The 16,392-nt window shown below is 43.2% G+C and overlaps 1 protein-coding gene across 1 annotated transcript in view; it reads right to left on the reverse strand.

The window, feature by feature from the left end:
• Positions 1–16,392, reverse strand: part of Aatf (apoptosis antagonizing transcription factor) — a 99,859-nt gene that overhangs the window by 4,898 nt on the left and 78,569 nt on the right. The window contains exon 12 of the mRNA XM_031350836.1: positions 16,035–16,106. Coding sequence (XP_031206696.1) covers positions 16,035–16,106 — 72 coding nt within the window. The remainder of the gene's footprint in view (positions 1–16,034; positions 16,107–16,392) is intronic.

The following is a 16,392-nucleotide window of genomic DNA, read 5'->3' on the forward strand; positions in this document are numbered from 1 at the left end:
ACCCTGACTACCTTTCCTCGATGCTCTCTACCTCCTCTGCACACTGCAGAGCCTATACTACGTACTCCCGTGTGGCAGCCTGTGACCCTCCACATACATTTAAGAAGCAGGGACAGTGATAGCTCACATAGGTAGAAGACTAACAATTTTAACTCTACCAGTGTCATGCTGAGCAAAGTCCAGATCAAGTTTAAAACCTTGCAAGAAGGCTCCAAGTAGACAAGGTGGGGACTGCTTGTGCAGACAGCACACAGGTTGCTTGTGTAGACAAGCACACTGTGCCTACAGTACCCTGACCAAACTCCTTTCATTTTTGTGTTCTGAAAACAATTTTCTTAGTACTTTTGGAAGCTTATAAACACACACAGACATGGCTAAACCTTGGACTTGAATACAGCATGCGGTATGATAAATTAGCAAGTGTCTGAATGCCAGCCTGAACTTTACTAGCTACTATTGAGGATTACAAAGACACAGCAGGAGGCTGGAGAGACAGCTGGCGGTTAGGAGTGCATAGGCTTTGGTCTACAATCCAACCTCACTTTCCAGCACTCACTTTGCGTGGCTCACAACTGCTTACAAACCCAGCTTCAGTGTATCTTATATTCTTTCCCCTGGCCTCTGCAGGCACCTGCACTCACATGTGTGGATTCACATTTTTTATTCCATACACATTTTTAAATCCAGAAAGCAGAGTGAGCCAGAGGGCTACAGATATGCACGGCTGCTTCTTTTCTAGAGATACAAAAAAAAAAAAAAAAAAAAAAAAAAAAAAAAAATCAAGAGACATCAGCTTGCTGTCTTAAATATTCAAAGAGAAAAAGCAAGCACAGCAGTAGCAGTTGTAATGGTGTACAAGAGCTGCAACCTGTTGTCAGAGCTAGTTCCCATTTTGGCCTGAGAAAATGGTGGCTTCTTTGGCAGCAGGACTACTGCACCTTCCATAAATGCTATCTCCAGAATATGAAGCATGTCTCCTTCACACAGGTATGAGGAACAACTGGCCATCTTGACACCTCACAGCCGGCTCGCAAAAACACAACTCACAGGGCAGAAAGCTCATGTGTGACTCCTGCATACAGATAAGGAAGTCAATACAGACTCCCTTTTCTCCTACTAACAAAAGTGTCCCAAAGACTTCCTTTCTGATCTTCCCAGGTTTCACACCAAGCCAAAACCCAAACCAGAAATGAAGGCATACAGACACAGACACATACCCCTACACACCATAAAACAAAGGGAATAGCAAAAAGAACGGGGCAGCATCCCACAAAAGACCAACTTCTCTGTGTTCCTTTTTCCCTTAAAAAAATTCTTGAAAACTATTTGATGGGATCAAGCTAGCAAAGTATCACTAATCATCAGGGTCTAGATACAAAATGATTCCAGAAAGCAAACTGCAGTTGTGCCAATTCACCACAAGGTGGCAGTATATGACTCATTTCAAGGGGGACCAGGAGCTCATAAATTATCCAAGCTGTCTGCTCTCATCAGCATCCTCCCAGAGCTTGAAGGGGAGACTTGAGGAGGGCTAGTCCAACATGCTCCTTCAGTCAGGTCAGGACTGGGTCCTTCAAATCCCTGCAGATGCTTTAGCCCCACAGCTCTAAATTACAGCTGGTGACGCGGCCTCTGGCCTGTCATCTAAAGATCAGACAGACTCAAGATTTATAAATGTTTAAAGAAGCAGGTTCAGGCCCCAAACAAAGGACCTGAAAAGATGGGGAAAGGAGAGGAAGGAAGAGGGACAAGGTGGGAATTTGTAAAGGCTTTCTCCTTATAAATTCATTCCAAATTAACAAAGACAAAAAATACTACAAAGACTCAAAACTTCTACTATTTCTCCTATTAGCTTGAAGTCTTTCATATCCTTTTAAAGAAAAATAATTTACCTTATTAGATTTGTTGGGGTGGGGTGTCTTCAGACAAAAGGAGACCTGCTCCTTGCTGCTCCTGTGTGTTAATATTCCATATTCCTGGGATGATTTCTACTTCCACAGTTTGACTGTTTTATAACAGATTTGATGTGAGAGAAGACAAATGGCGTCACAAAGGAAAGATGACAAATCACCTCACTGTTTTTTTATCAGGGTTTTCTTTTCTTTTTATTTATTTTTATTCTGGAGCTGGGCACAGGTCACTCTGCCTTGCTGGAGATGTTTAATATTAACATCAGGCCACCATGATCCTGGCAATTGAGTTGGCCACTGTTGTATTTATGGTTTCATGACTGCTGGCTTCAGGAAGATGAAGCTCTTGTTTAAACAGCTGCCCCTTCCATGGCTCCTATGATAAGCCAGGGATGCTTCACCACTTAGATGTGACTCACTTCCTCAGTAGCAGGGAAGGTGAAGCTGGGGCCCCGGGACACCGGCATTCACACCAAGGCCCAGACACATCGGCATTCACACCAAGGCGTCCACATCAGTGCTAGGGCCCAGGCACACTGGCATTCACATCAGTGCTGGGGCCCATGGCATAGGATACAGTTCTCACTCCACTGAACCTCAACTTCTAAGGGATGGGAAGATGTAGAAACTGGCCAGGAAGTTTATGTCACCCAGAGGGTCTGGGTCAGACAAGCTGCTATTCCCTGTGGATGAGCCAGCATGCTGGGCTGCCGTCATGATGCCCTGGGCCCACTCGGCCAGCCTCCATGAATGATCGTCCTGCTTTGCCTGTCTTTTGGTTCCTCTTCTACCCTCCACTCTCAGCCTTCCTCTAGCATCTGGATAACTCACCTGCTTTCACTCCCATGTCTCTTCTGTGTGAAAGATACAGTCTCCAGAGCCACTAACTTGGAGAGAACCAATGCATTCCTCTTGCTATGCAAAACTGTTCTGTTAACTGAACCTATCTTCTGTTGGCAAAACTTCTGTCACTCGTATCCTACACTAAACTGTTTAGTGGTAGTAACTGTGACTGAATTCCAGATATCAATGACATCTTTTACAGTAATAAAGTAAGACTAAGGAGATAGGGCCACCTGTGTAATCCAAACTGTCCTAGAACTCATTATGTAGTTCAGACTGGCCTTTACTATAAATTCACTGAATTTATACTGATTTTCCTGCCTCAGCCTCTAGAATACTACTGATATTACAGGCATAAACTGCTATGCCCGGATCTATGACAAATTGTATGATAATACAGATACAAACTGTATGATAATACAGATACAATTTGAAAGATAAAAATTGCTACCTTCATCTTTTTATTTCCTAACAGTATCCCTCAAAGAACTTCTTCTCTATAAGCCACATTCTGAACAAAGTCTTCCCCAGGAACAAACACCTCCTGTCAGAACACATCCAAAGACTCCTCCACCCAACAGCATGCCGTCTTCCCGCTCCAGCTGCACCCACTGGTCCTGCCATCAGTGATGTGCTGGCCTCAGCCGGTGTTATGACTAGCTTTAGGGAGCTTACTGCTACATGTAGAATGAGGAATTTTCATGTCTTCCCTTGGAAGCCAGCGTGTCCTGCTGGCTTGCATAGCTGTATCTCCTCCTGCAGGATCGAGCTGCAGGAGAGGCAGACGGCTGCCGAGTGTGTATGAGAAAATGTGTATTGATTTCTCCGTTCTTATAAAAGAGCACAAAGCATTGAAGAACAATTGCTCGTCTTTGCAGCATTTCACACTCCGCACAAAGGCCCAGCCCCCACTGCCCTAAGAAGCAGAAAGGAGAACTGGCCAGGACACCACCATGGTCCCATCTAGACCCTATATGGCTAGCCTCTGTTCAAGCCATTTTTCTCTCTGGCTGGTGTTCCTGATCCATATTGGAGAAGAAAGAACCTTCAGCCTTATTTACCTTTTAAGTGGAGAAGCCCAGAGGGTAAATGAGTTAATGTTTATAAAGTGCTCTGCTTCCCAGAGGGAAGCCATGGATAGAACACAAGGTGTGGCTGTGGCTCACTCAGGGCCTCCTCCCAGGAGTGCTTAGTGACACCCTCCTGCACATGGATGCCTTTTCTTATGCTTCCTTTTCATGTCAACATAAAAATAACAGGAGCTGACCAGGTTTATTATGCCTTCAGTGATATACAAACAAATGCATTCTACTGTTTTCTTTTTACATGAGATAATTCTAAAAGCAGCCAAAGCTGTTACTAATCATCAGAGCCTGTTTCCACAATAACCAGCAGTTTGTAGGAAGCCAGCAGAAACCCAACCTGGTATAAAAACCACAGCCAAGCTGGGCAGTGGTGGTGCACCCTTTAATCCCAGCACTTGGAAAGCAGAGGCAGGCGGATTTCTGAGTTCAAGGCCAGTCTGGTCTACAGAGTGAGTTCCAGGACAGCCAGGGCTATACAGAAAAACCCTGTCTCAAACGCCACCTCCACCCAAAAAACACAGCCAAGTTGGTCAAGAGAAAAACCAACAGAACACAAAATTCAAGAAGTAGTAGAAAAAGTAGTAGTTTTGGGTCTTTCTCCTAGTTTCATCCAAGTAAAAATGACTCAAACACCCTCTAAGCAAAGGCTGGGAATCAGAGATCCCAGTATTGCACCCTCATCTCAGAACATTCACCCTGGCTGTAAGCTAGGACTAACACAGCCAAGTGGTGGCCAGCAGTGCAATGTTCTAGAATGGGGACATACTTAGCAAGTGACATGGTGGTGGACAATCTGAGACACAGGCGTGAAGGGTGCTGAAGGAGTCAGTCAGACCAGAGAGGTTTCTATGGAGTCTATCTTACAGGGCTGTTCTCAAAAATTACCTCAGTAGCCCTTGTGAACAGAACTGTAAGAGCAGGCATAACAGGCATTATGGAAGGAAGCTATACACCTTTAAGCTGGCACAAAGAGAGGAATGGGTGCACCGAGGCAAAGCAACAAGGGCATACACAGACTGTGACAACACACACTCCATTTATTTAAATAACATCTAAAAACACTCCTTCCTAAAACAAACATAGAAAAGGGCACTTCATTTCTTTCTAAAAATCAAAACAAAGTGAAGGTGAAAAGAAGAACTGACTGTCTTCACTAAGGCACACTGACAGCCACCTCAGGCCACACGCCACAGATGAGCACGAGGACTCACTCAGTCAGGATTCCCGGCTAAGTCCTCTGGCTTTGAGAATGCTGACAGAGACTCAGAAGGCCTTAAATAAGTTGCCTCCCTGTTATAAAAATGCTTTTAGAATAGACAGAATACAACTAATCTCAACAGCACTGTCCAGGGCTAAGGTCTGGACTACGGCAGGAGCATGGCCACTCTCTAGGAGCTAATGTTCTTATCAAGAAAGAGCCTCTAGTTAGTTACCTGCAGTCCTGAATTGCACTAGATACCACAAGAGAAGGGCCAGCATGACAAGGGCCTTCAGAGAGAAAGAGCCACCACTGAGAAGGGCTGAGGAAAGGCAAAGGGCTGGAGCTCAGGTGACTGGACATCCCCCAGGGACAGAAGTGCCGAGCATGGGAGTGTGCTCCGGAGGCTCCCTCATTGGACGATGGTCACCATGCTGTTTCAACAGGTGTGAGGAACTAGGCGTGCAGGCAAGCAGTTTACTCTAGAAGGAAGAACGGGTTGCTTCCAGGGAATCAAGGAAGGTGAGTGTGGAGCTGTGCAGAGCTGATGCAGCCTCTGTGACAGTCACACGAGGAAGATGGAATAGCACTGAACAACATGCTGTATTAACCAAGGTATATGAACAGAAGTCAGCGGGAACTGCAGGATGTGGGGACAGCTCGTGTGATGGAGGGAGGGAGGACGCCAAGCACAAACAGTGTGGATTTGAACAGCTATGCAAAAGCAGCTGTGAAATGTCCCACAATAAAAAGACCTTGTAATGAATTTTGTTACTGCCTGCTTAACAACAACAACAACAACAAAAACAAAAACAAAAAAGCCCACCAAGGGTATTCACATGCTGGAAGGAAAGAACAAACTCCCATAAGTTGTCCTCTGACCTCCATAAATACCAGGGGTATGTGCATGAATACACACAAAAGCAAAATAAATGTTAAAAAAGAGAGAGAAAGAAAAAGAAAAGGGAAAGCAGGTGCTAATGAACTTCTCTGTCCTCTTTGCCTTACTTTTCTTAGAGGAAAGGGCATGCTAAGGATAGGGACAAAACGACAGGTCTGAATGTGCAAGCAGAGCTGTGGGAGCCAGGATCAGAATGTGAGGGACTGGAAATCAGGCTAGGCCTTTGCACCAGCACCAGGCAAAAGAACCACAGGGCAGGTTTGGGAAATTCAGTGATACATACCAAAATGTAAACAGCCAGTAAGCAATGCTTTCCTATACAGAAAATGTCCCTTTACAGAAGAGAAAAGATTTCCTCTAGACAAGCTAAAATTTTCTCTTGGGTTGAGATATTGCATTATTCCTACAAACTCTCCAGTAGCAGCAGAGGGCTTAGCAGCTACACTCTGGGACACAACTTTTAACTTGAGCAAGTTATTTGATTACTCCATGACTTAGTATTTTAATCACAAATTGTAGATAATGTCAACCATTCCACTGCCTTCTGATGAAGGCTGGTGCAGGTCTGATGCAGTGCTCAGTGAGTAGGACACCATGCTATCCACTGTTGGTCACAACGGGGTGGAGATGATCATGTCCCTCATTGCCACTTTCCTGCTAATCAGAATCAGGTGGAAAACACAGAGCAAATAAGGGCATCACGGAGAAACAAAATCCATCTATACATCTTAGTAATCTGATGTCAGCTAGAGAGCACCATGGGAAACATTAATAATGTGTGTGAATGGCCAATCAAGAGAAAGGCTGAAAGCTTAGCTACATACTTGCAAGCCACTTTAGCTGTGATTAAAGCAGTATCTATAAGAGGCTACATTTAGAATCTCATAATAATTTTAAAACAAATCCTCAAGAAAAAAATCTAGAACCACTTTAATAAACATGCAGTACCCTTTGTGGGGAAGAGAGAATTTTAAATTATAAGGAAATACTGAGAACCTGGTTGCAGAAATGAAAACCACAGCCATAAAGACAGACTTTGACGGATTTCTCTGCTCTGTGTCCTCACTCCGATTAAGAAGATGCACTTCTATCACTCTCTCCTGCTTGGAACCAAATTTCAATTTGACAGTTCAAATTCTGCAGTGTGAGAGCCTAACAGCACCAAACAGGAAAAACAAAGACACAACAGTAATGTTTTATTTTCAACCAAGGTTTGAGTCTGGACCAAGTCTTAGGCTTGAACTTGAGAGTGTTCCATTGTCTTCTCCGTTGTTACTTAAGGAAGACCTGGATCTCCTGTCTGTGCTGGGCGCCATCTTTAATGATGATCTATGAGGGTCCTTTCCCCTCAGCACTGCCGGGGGAGGTCAGGCACGTGGCAACACTCTCCTGAGTATCAACAAGTGAATTATAAACTATGTCAATCCGAGTTAATGCAAAGCTGTAATCCTCTTTAACAGAGATCAAATCACTGCCGTGAGTTATGTTTGCTCTGCAATCTGATAAGGAAGAGAAGGAGCAGCTAATAAAAGAGTAATGGGAGCCCTTAATGACGATGGTAAAAGGTAGCTCCAGTTAGAGCGGGCTCTTGTTCTGCTGATTAGATCAGTGTTGCATATCTGCCCAGACTTGTTTCACCTGTCAGAACAACCTGTGTCTTCTTAGGAGATAAGAAGCCTCAGAGAAAACTTAAGTATTTTAACCATTCTTGCCTAAAGTTCTTACCCAATAGGAAATGCTGTAAGGACAGTGTTTCCTGGGGTCAGGAGCAGATGAGCTCTCAATGCTGTGCAAGCTACAGCACAGTATCTCATCAAGACCAGTGCCGATTCTACTGAATAAAGCAGCACAGCAGGCAGGAGAGCTTTAAGAAAGCGCGTGGGGTAGGGGTTGGGTAGGGGGTGGCTATGGGTTGGGGACAGGACTGTGATCAAGAGAGGGGAACATGCCTGCACGTAGAAAGTAGGTTGCATACCCATACACAAAAATGGCAAGCCAAAGACAAATGGCCTGTAGGAATTCTATTATACCAAGGCACCTCAGGAGCAACATGGCTGCAATGTTGACAAAGCACTTTACAAGATGGGCTTACATTTGCACATTTCTTAAACTCCAGATGTAAGACAATAATACGTTCAGTATACAGTACTTATCATGGAAGGGTCCCCTCGTTCTGTTTAATGCCAGCAGCTTTATACATGTAGAAAAGATGAGGTTTTATTCTGGGGGAGAGGTTGAGACCGCTGTTCCTACTAAGAATTTGTTGGGATTTTTTTTTGTTTGTTTTTGCAAAGGAACCAAATAATTCTAAACGCTAATGTTGCCATCATGTTTGCTATAAAAGTAAGTAAGTTACATAGAAAAATGCAGCCAGGCAGTGGTGGTGCATGCCTTTAATCCCAGCACTTGGGAGGCAGAGACAGGTGGATATCTGTGTTGGAGGCCAGCTAGAGTGAGTTCCAGGACAGCCAGGACTACACAGAGAAATCCTGTTTTGAAAAAACAACAAAAAAAGAAAAAAGAAAAGAAAAGAAAAATGCAATAACCTGCACTTATAAGGGTCAGTGCCAGAGTCACACTGGAAGGAGAATCCCCCCAGAAGTGGCAGCAAACACAGCCATGTCCCTTTTCTCGGCCTGTACCAGCTGATTGTCATTGTTGAGACCCTCTGTCCTTGCCAAGAGCAGAAACCAGAGTTAGTGAAGTTGAGCCACAGGCCCCTTCTCAGCATGTCTCAGGGGCTTGCAATTTTCTTCCTGAAGGCACATGACTGACTTCTACCTGCACCACACATGACAAGACTTCACACCTCTAAAGTCTGCCTCCAAAGGCCTAGCATAGACAGCAAAAGGCAGCGGAAGGTTATGGACAACAGTAAACTCTCTGTGGTCAGTACTCACATCAGGTGAGGGAAACTTTGGTACTCAAAGTCCATGACCAGCTTAGAAAGACCTCTGCCTGTAAGTCAGAGGGGAAGCCAGGACTGGTACAGAGTGGCAGAGTGGCAGCCCATGCCTGCTGTCCTCAGGCCAGTGTTGCTCTGTGCAGAGTGTGGTGAAGTGGGACTTGCTTTCAGGCTCATGGTAAGCCTTGTGCAAAGGCACAAAGATCCTTTCAACTCAAAAAATGTACACCAGACACACGCATTTCCCTCAGAGTTGGAGTCACACCCACTGGACATAGGCTATGTCAGGGTCACCCAAGACTTTTACTAACAAAAGTGCCCTGGAAGCATTTAAACCAGGACCCCAAGTGAACCTCTCCCAAGAGGACATATGGTGACACGAGATCTCAGCTGGGCTACTTTGCATTTAAAAAGATTTTTTAAATAGATCACTTCAAGACAAAAGTTCCTAGTGTGAGAAAAGAATTTGTATCAGCAAAAATTAACTAACTAAAGAACACTCCACAGGGGACAAGATGAGGATGCTACAAACCATGTGCGTGTGTTAACATCCTGTGTGAAGGAACTCTGCTCTTTCTCTTAATGAGTACATTCCCATTTCAATTTTCTCCAACCAATCCAAACTACTGATCTTCCTCAAACTGGACAGGGACGAGGGAGAGTCAAGGATGAGCATTCAGAGCCTTCAACCACTGGGCAGAATCTAATTTAGGCCTATTTGCTAACAATAACCTGGAGCCAAGGAATACCTGCAGAGAGATGAAGGCAACACAGACCTGGTCAACTCAGAACTGTGGGGGAGCTGCTTCTGGGAACAAAACATCAAGAGCACAGGGAGTTCATGATACCACAGGTAGGGAGGAGAGTCTGAAAGTAGCTGGGTCCACCAAATCAGCTTAGGGCAGAAACCACCAGGGAGAGACCGTCTTTCACTTTACAACCTGCACAGAAGAATATCAGACCCTTCCCTATGCCGCCATAGTTCACATATATAATTTAAAAAATGAAAAAGTTGTTGATACAAAGCTATACCAGCTACCGTAGAATATTCAAGTACTACAAACACAATACAGTAAAACAATCTTTCTTTTACTTCATCCCAGTCCCCAGTAATAAATCAAAGGCTTGCTTCTTACCTCCTAATGAGGGGCAGATGAGTCCTCTCATAGAATAGGTTAGCCCAGAGTCGGGCAAGAAAACGACAAGGCCTGGCTTCTACTGCACGCTGTTCAGTTCCTTCCCCACTGGCAATCACTGAGCAGACACTCTCATATGGTCACACATTGCAGTACAGACACACAAAGACACCATATGTCTGTTTGTAACTTTTAAATTTTAATTTATTCATTTGATTTTATGTGTGTTTTGTTTGCATGTATATATGTACATTACATGAAAGTTCATACTGCATGCCTGGTATCTGTGGAGTTCAGAAGAGGGCACTGGATTTCCTGGAAATAGTTACAAATGGTTGCAACCAGAATGTAGGTGCTGGGAGCTGAACCCAGATCCTGTACAAGAGCAACAAGTGTTCTTAACTGCTGAGCCATCTCTCTGGCCTCTTAGTTTTTACTTTAAACCATAATGAGTGCTACAGGCAAAATTTCTCTCATCAGTTAACAGATTATCCTGGAGATCTTTGCATGGCAGTACAACTATTTTGGTCCCCACCTCCCCCTTTACACAGGTTAGGCAGCACCAACAAGAAAATCTGAAACCTGTACTTTGTTCTGTTGTCACAGTACTGGGAACTGAACCTTCAAAGATGCCAGGCAAGGGATGCAGCACTACAATGGAACCCAGCCCCTGAAAGCTGAAACTTCTGAGTACCAACATACTGATCAAATGGCCACGTGGCAACTTTTTGATTTCAGATTTTCTCATTCTGGAAGCAACTGACAAAGTCTATGCAAATATTGCCAAACCTGGAAAACTCCTGAATCTTCTAGTTAATCTTCTGGTTCTGAACATTTTGAATAATGGAGACTCAACTTGTTTATTTTATCAACTCAGAAATGGCGCTAGGTAAGGAGCATTTAGTAGGCTCTTTTCTACTGATGTTATGTTACACAACGCTGCTTCTTTCTCAACAGTTGCTCAGAATTTCATCAAAACAATTTTATCTACCCAGTTCCCTATAGCTCCTTATACACACACACACACACACACACACACACACACACACACATTAACCAATAAGTGTCCAAAAGGATTTGCTAGTCACACATTTAAAACAGTACATGAAAGTTCATCCCTCACATTGTTACTACCAGTTACTAGCAAAAGGGAGAAAAAAAAATCCTAATTTGTGTTTCTTGAAATGTTTACTGTATAGGTTTTAAGCCTTCATGACTCCTGGGACGTGAGGAAGCTGTGGCTCCTCTACTCACAGCACAGCACCATCAGACTGACTTGGTCTAGTTTGTCATTTGCTAATGGGCCTCGTTTCTGAGATCTTTCTCAGGGGAACGTATGTGTTCAAGTTTATTAATAATTCTCCTTATGATTTCTGATCCTGTATCATGCTTATAAAGTCCTCTAACTCAAAATCAGAAACAAAACAAAAAACTGTTTAAATCTCTGTACTCTCACATACATGGCAAAATGACTTATCTGTAAGTTAGCAAAAACTGAACTGTTCACTTGAGGAGGGCAGCACAAGGAGTCAGTGACATTCAAACAACCCTGAACACTCCCCATTGTGGCATAAAACATGACACAAAGCCGAATGCCCCTCAGTACATATGTCAGATTGGTTCCAGGACCCCCGCCCCTTCCCCTAAGATACCAGACTTCACCACTGCAATGACATTGTCTCCCTACCCATCCATGGGGAATGCAGCAATGCCAACATCCACAGAGGCTACTACAGTCCTATGTATAAAACAGTATAGCATTTGTATAAACTTCTGTCAACCACTATATTAGCATCTCTATTCACTACTGAATTCAATGTGAACTATGTAATCACCACATACTGTAATGTTTGCAGATAATACCTTGGAAAAGCATGTTAAATACATATATAACTGTCTTCCCTCTCCCCGCCCCCTCCCATCCCTTTTTAGTGGTTCTGGGACCACACCCATAGCCTTAGACATGCTGGCCAAGTGTGGTACATCTGAGCAACATCTCCAAACCAAGCACAATTTTTCTTTCCTTAAACATTTTCTTAAATGAGTGAACATGTGTGTATTCGAGAGCACAAAACTCATGTCTCTGAGTGCAGGCACACGTATGCCACAGCACCCATGTGGAGGTGAGAGGACAACCTTGGGTGTCACCCAGAGCGTTCCACTTTCATTATTTTAATTTTTATACTTATTTACTGCATGTATATGTGGATATGTTTGGGACAGGAGTCAGAGGATGACTTTTGGAACTCAATTCTCTCCTACAATGTGGCTTCCAGGGATCAAACTCAGACATCACCAATCCTGGGAGCCAGAACCTTTACCACTAAGCCATCTTGCTCGCTCTGTCTCCCTTATATTAGACAAGTTCTCTTGTTCACTACTGTGGACTCCAGGCTAGGTGGCCCACTGAGCTTGTAGAGACTCTGCCTCCACCTAACATCATATGGTAAGAGAACTGGATTACAGATGCACATTACTACACCAGGCTTTTCTTGGGTTCTAGGGATTCCAACTGAGCTCCTCATGCCTTTGTATAATCTCCTAAGCATTTACTTGGCTGAAGATTATGAGTTCAAGACCAGCCTGGGAAACATAGCAAGACACTGTCTTAAAAGAACAAAATAAAACTCACAAAATAGGCCATGCTACTGCTCTCTCCTTCTTACTTAAGATAAAGTATTAGTACCTTCCAGCCCTGGAAGTTTTGATGCTAGAAGCAGAAAGAGCTGATATCTAGTTACAGTACTCATAGTTCATCTGCCCCATTCAGAGGACAAGGCCTGAGCAGAAAGACAGATGAACCCTTCACTTTAGGAGATACAATGTGAATGAATGTCTTGTGAAAAAACACATTCTCAGTTTCAGGCATGGTGGTGCACACCTTTGGTCCCAGCAGAAGCAGGCAGATCTGAGTTCAAGGCCAGCCTAGTCTACATAGTGAGTTCCAGAACAGCCTTTCCAGGACAGGCTGAGCTACATACAGAGTCTGTCTCAAAAATAACAAAACAATAACAAAACATAAACACTCAGTTCTTAAGCTACAAGACCACTGTCAAGTTCTTTATCTGAAGCTAATCCACTGGAGAAGGATGCTGGTAACCATTATCTAACAACAACAAAACAGCTTTATCCCACTATAAATACAGAATCTGCTGCCCAAAACACACAATCCTAACCCCTTCTCCTTGCTGCTCTATCAGACCTAGCAATACAACACACACCCAGCCAAGGAAAGACTAGAAAAAGGCTGCTGTGAGGGATTCTGGGTAAGCTTTTACTCAAAACAAGAGCCCACAGATATGGCTGGCACTATTCCTCCTCTTCTTCCTGTCTCAAGCAGATGTTTGGTGACTAAAGCTGGCAGCTACCTTGGAAACACAAGGGTTGGAGAGAGACCAAGAGACATCAGCCCTAGCATTACTGGCTCTGGGAGGAACTCAGGCTGATTTGCTTTGCAATCAGCAACTATGTATGCTTCTTAGGCAGCCAGGACCAAATGATTCTAACCATTGCACTCATTCTCAAATACTTTTTTTGGTTTTAGTTTGAGATGAGGGTCTCATTAAACAGGACAGACTGGTTTTGAATTCATGATCTTCCTGCCTCAGCTTCTGAAGTGCTAGAATTATGGGTGAATGCCAACCATGCTTTTCAAATAATTTGTAACTGTAGTATGTAATATACCATCCAAAAGGATAAATATAGGTAAGTTCAGAGACACAACCTCTGGGGTACTAGATAATATAAGAAAAATCCACGGCTAGATATTTAGCTCAGGCAGTATAGCACTTGCCCAGCATGCATAAAACCCTGGGTTAAATTTCCTGCACTGAATGAAAAACGCACATGGGTGCACACCTGTAATCCCAGCACTCAGGAGGTGAGGATAAGAGATCCAAGTGTATATAGATTATGGACAAGCTGTTTAGTATTCAAACAAGCCCAATGACAAACAGCCAACAGTGTGTGGCCTATACTCATAGACCTGCTATTTTCAGGCCTAGAGACAAAGTGATCGATGAGGTTTGGAAGCAACTTGAAAGGTTACATGTGACTTGAGACACACCTAGCAAAGCCAACAACAGTCTACAGTTAACCACTAGGGAGACTACCACAACATTATTGTGATAAAATAATGTGTCTACTAGTCAGTGAATCGCTAAATGATATAAAATAGTATTGTTGTTTGAATTTTAAAATTTAATGACATAAAAATGTTCATATTATAAAAATATTTATAGTAGAATACATACTTTAATTCTATGAAAAAGAAAAGCAAGAACAAGCTGAAACAAATATACAAACAAACCCTAAACCAATAAACCCTGAATGGAAATATTTTGAGTATACACATGTGTGTGCATATGTTCTCTGTGCTACATGTATATACTGAGAGACCCTCCAAATGAGAATAGCCAGAAATAATAAACACTATTTTACACCCAAATCTGAACACCACTAATAGGAAGGGCTTCAAGAAGGAACAATTTCAGATCAAGCACAAGGAAAGTAGAAGGTAAGCTTTGAAAGGCCCGACATGGTGGAGGCCAGCCTATTCCAGATCAACCAGGGATATGCAGTGAGACCCTATCTAAAAATGAACCACCAAAGAAAGAAAAACTTTAAGTATCATGTGCAAGGAGTAAGGATATAAAGAATGTTGGGGTCATACCAAAATGATACAACCAGGCTTGAAGGGACTTCCACCAATCTGTACAATTTTAATATAAAAATAAATGATTTATCGAGTAAGAGAAAAACAGGAATTCATGTTTCTATAAACAAATCACTCATGGTAAATAAATACAAGGAAGGGGGATTGCTTCATTAGACTAGAATGAAAATGAATAAATAGAGAAGAAATATTCTTCCTCCACCTTTTTCAGCAGAAACTCACTATGAAGCTCTGGATGTTCTAGACCTTGCTACGGAGTCCAGGAGAACACTGAACTCACAAAGATCCACTTGCCTCTGCTTTCCAAATGCTGGGAGTAAAGAGCGTGCCACAAATACACAGCAGAAGAAATTATTATTATTATTATTATTATTTTGGATTTGTGAGACATGATTTCTCTGTGTACCCTTGGCTGTCCTGAAACTCACTTTGTAGACCAGGCTAGCCTCACATTCAGAGATCTGCCTGCCTCTGCCTCCAGAGTGCTGGGATTAAAGGTATGCAGCATGCCCAGCAATTCTAAAAAAAAGAAAAAGAAAGAAAGAAAGAAAGGAAGGAAGGAAGGAAGGAAGGAAGGAAGGAAGGAAGGAAGGAAGAAAGAAAGAAAGAAAGAAAGAAAGAAAGAAAGAAAGAAAGAAAGAAAGAAAGAAAGGAAGGAAGGAAGAAAGAAAAAGCTGTTTGTGATGGAAAATAATCTCTTTACTTGGGAGAATAAGGCAAGATGACTGTCCTGAGTTTCAAGTCAATCTGGACTACTCAAAGAGTTTCAGTTCATCTGAGCTAACAGTCTCAAGAAACCAAAACAAATTAAAAACTGAAAAAATAAAGCAAGGCATTATGGTACATCTCTTTAACCCTAGCTCTTGGGAGTCAGAGGCAGGCAGAACTCTGAGTTCTAGGCTAGCCTGGGATACACAGTGAGACCCTGAGCTAAGATCAATAAATAGTTAAATAAATAAAATGTTATCCCTGGATAACAAGTATCCACACGTCCCCTTTACAGATCCCATCATTTCAGCTTTATGAACACATATATCTTTTATTTAAGACAAAAAAATCTGTCATCCCCAAAAGCAGCTTCCACAAACCTAATGGAAGCGCCAGCTCCCCGCACTGAGTGCTGCAGAGAGCACTGTACACTGCACACAGTGCATGCCTCTGCTATGAGAGGAGCAGATGACCCAGGCAGGGGGACTAATGCTGAGAAATACAAACTACCAGAGATGGTGCTGAAATTATGGAAATTCTGATTGGACTTCACAGTAACCATGGCAGTAAACGCACGTGACAGACCTTGCTGTGATGCCAGCCACTGGCGGTGACTGTCACTCTCAGGCTCTCCCTTAGAGGCCACCTTAGACATACAAGTACTGCTGCTCACCTGGCATCGTCATTCATTGCAGTGTGGTCAATAGGTGCCATGAAACTCAGGAGCTTGCTAAGGACATGGAACCTAAATAAAGCCAGAAAACAAACAGTAATATTAGTAACCATTAACTAACCCAGCAAGAAAAACATATTGGACCAGCTAAGTCCCACAACTAATCCCATGAACTTTGGTTCCAGAGTGGAGTGGGGGAAAGTTCACAGGCCCTTGCAAATTTCTTCTCTCTTTTCCTTTTAATGCAACAGGAAACAGTCTGGTACTAGAGCAGTGAAAACAGCAGGGCCTTGGTTGCGCTCACCTCTGATCCAGGTCTTGGGAGGCAGAGGTGGGTGATCTCTGAGTCTGAGGCCAG

Source organism: Mastomys coucha, unplaced genomic scaffold, assembly GCF_008632895.1.
Source record: "Mastomys coucha isolate ucsf_1 unplaced genomic scaffold, UCSF_Mcou_1 pScaffold5, whole genome shotgun sequence".
Lineage (NCBI taxonomy): Eukaryota > Metazoa > Chordata > Mammalia > Rodentia > Muridae > Mastomys > Mastomys coucha.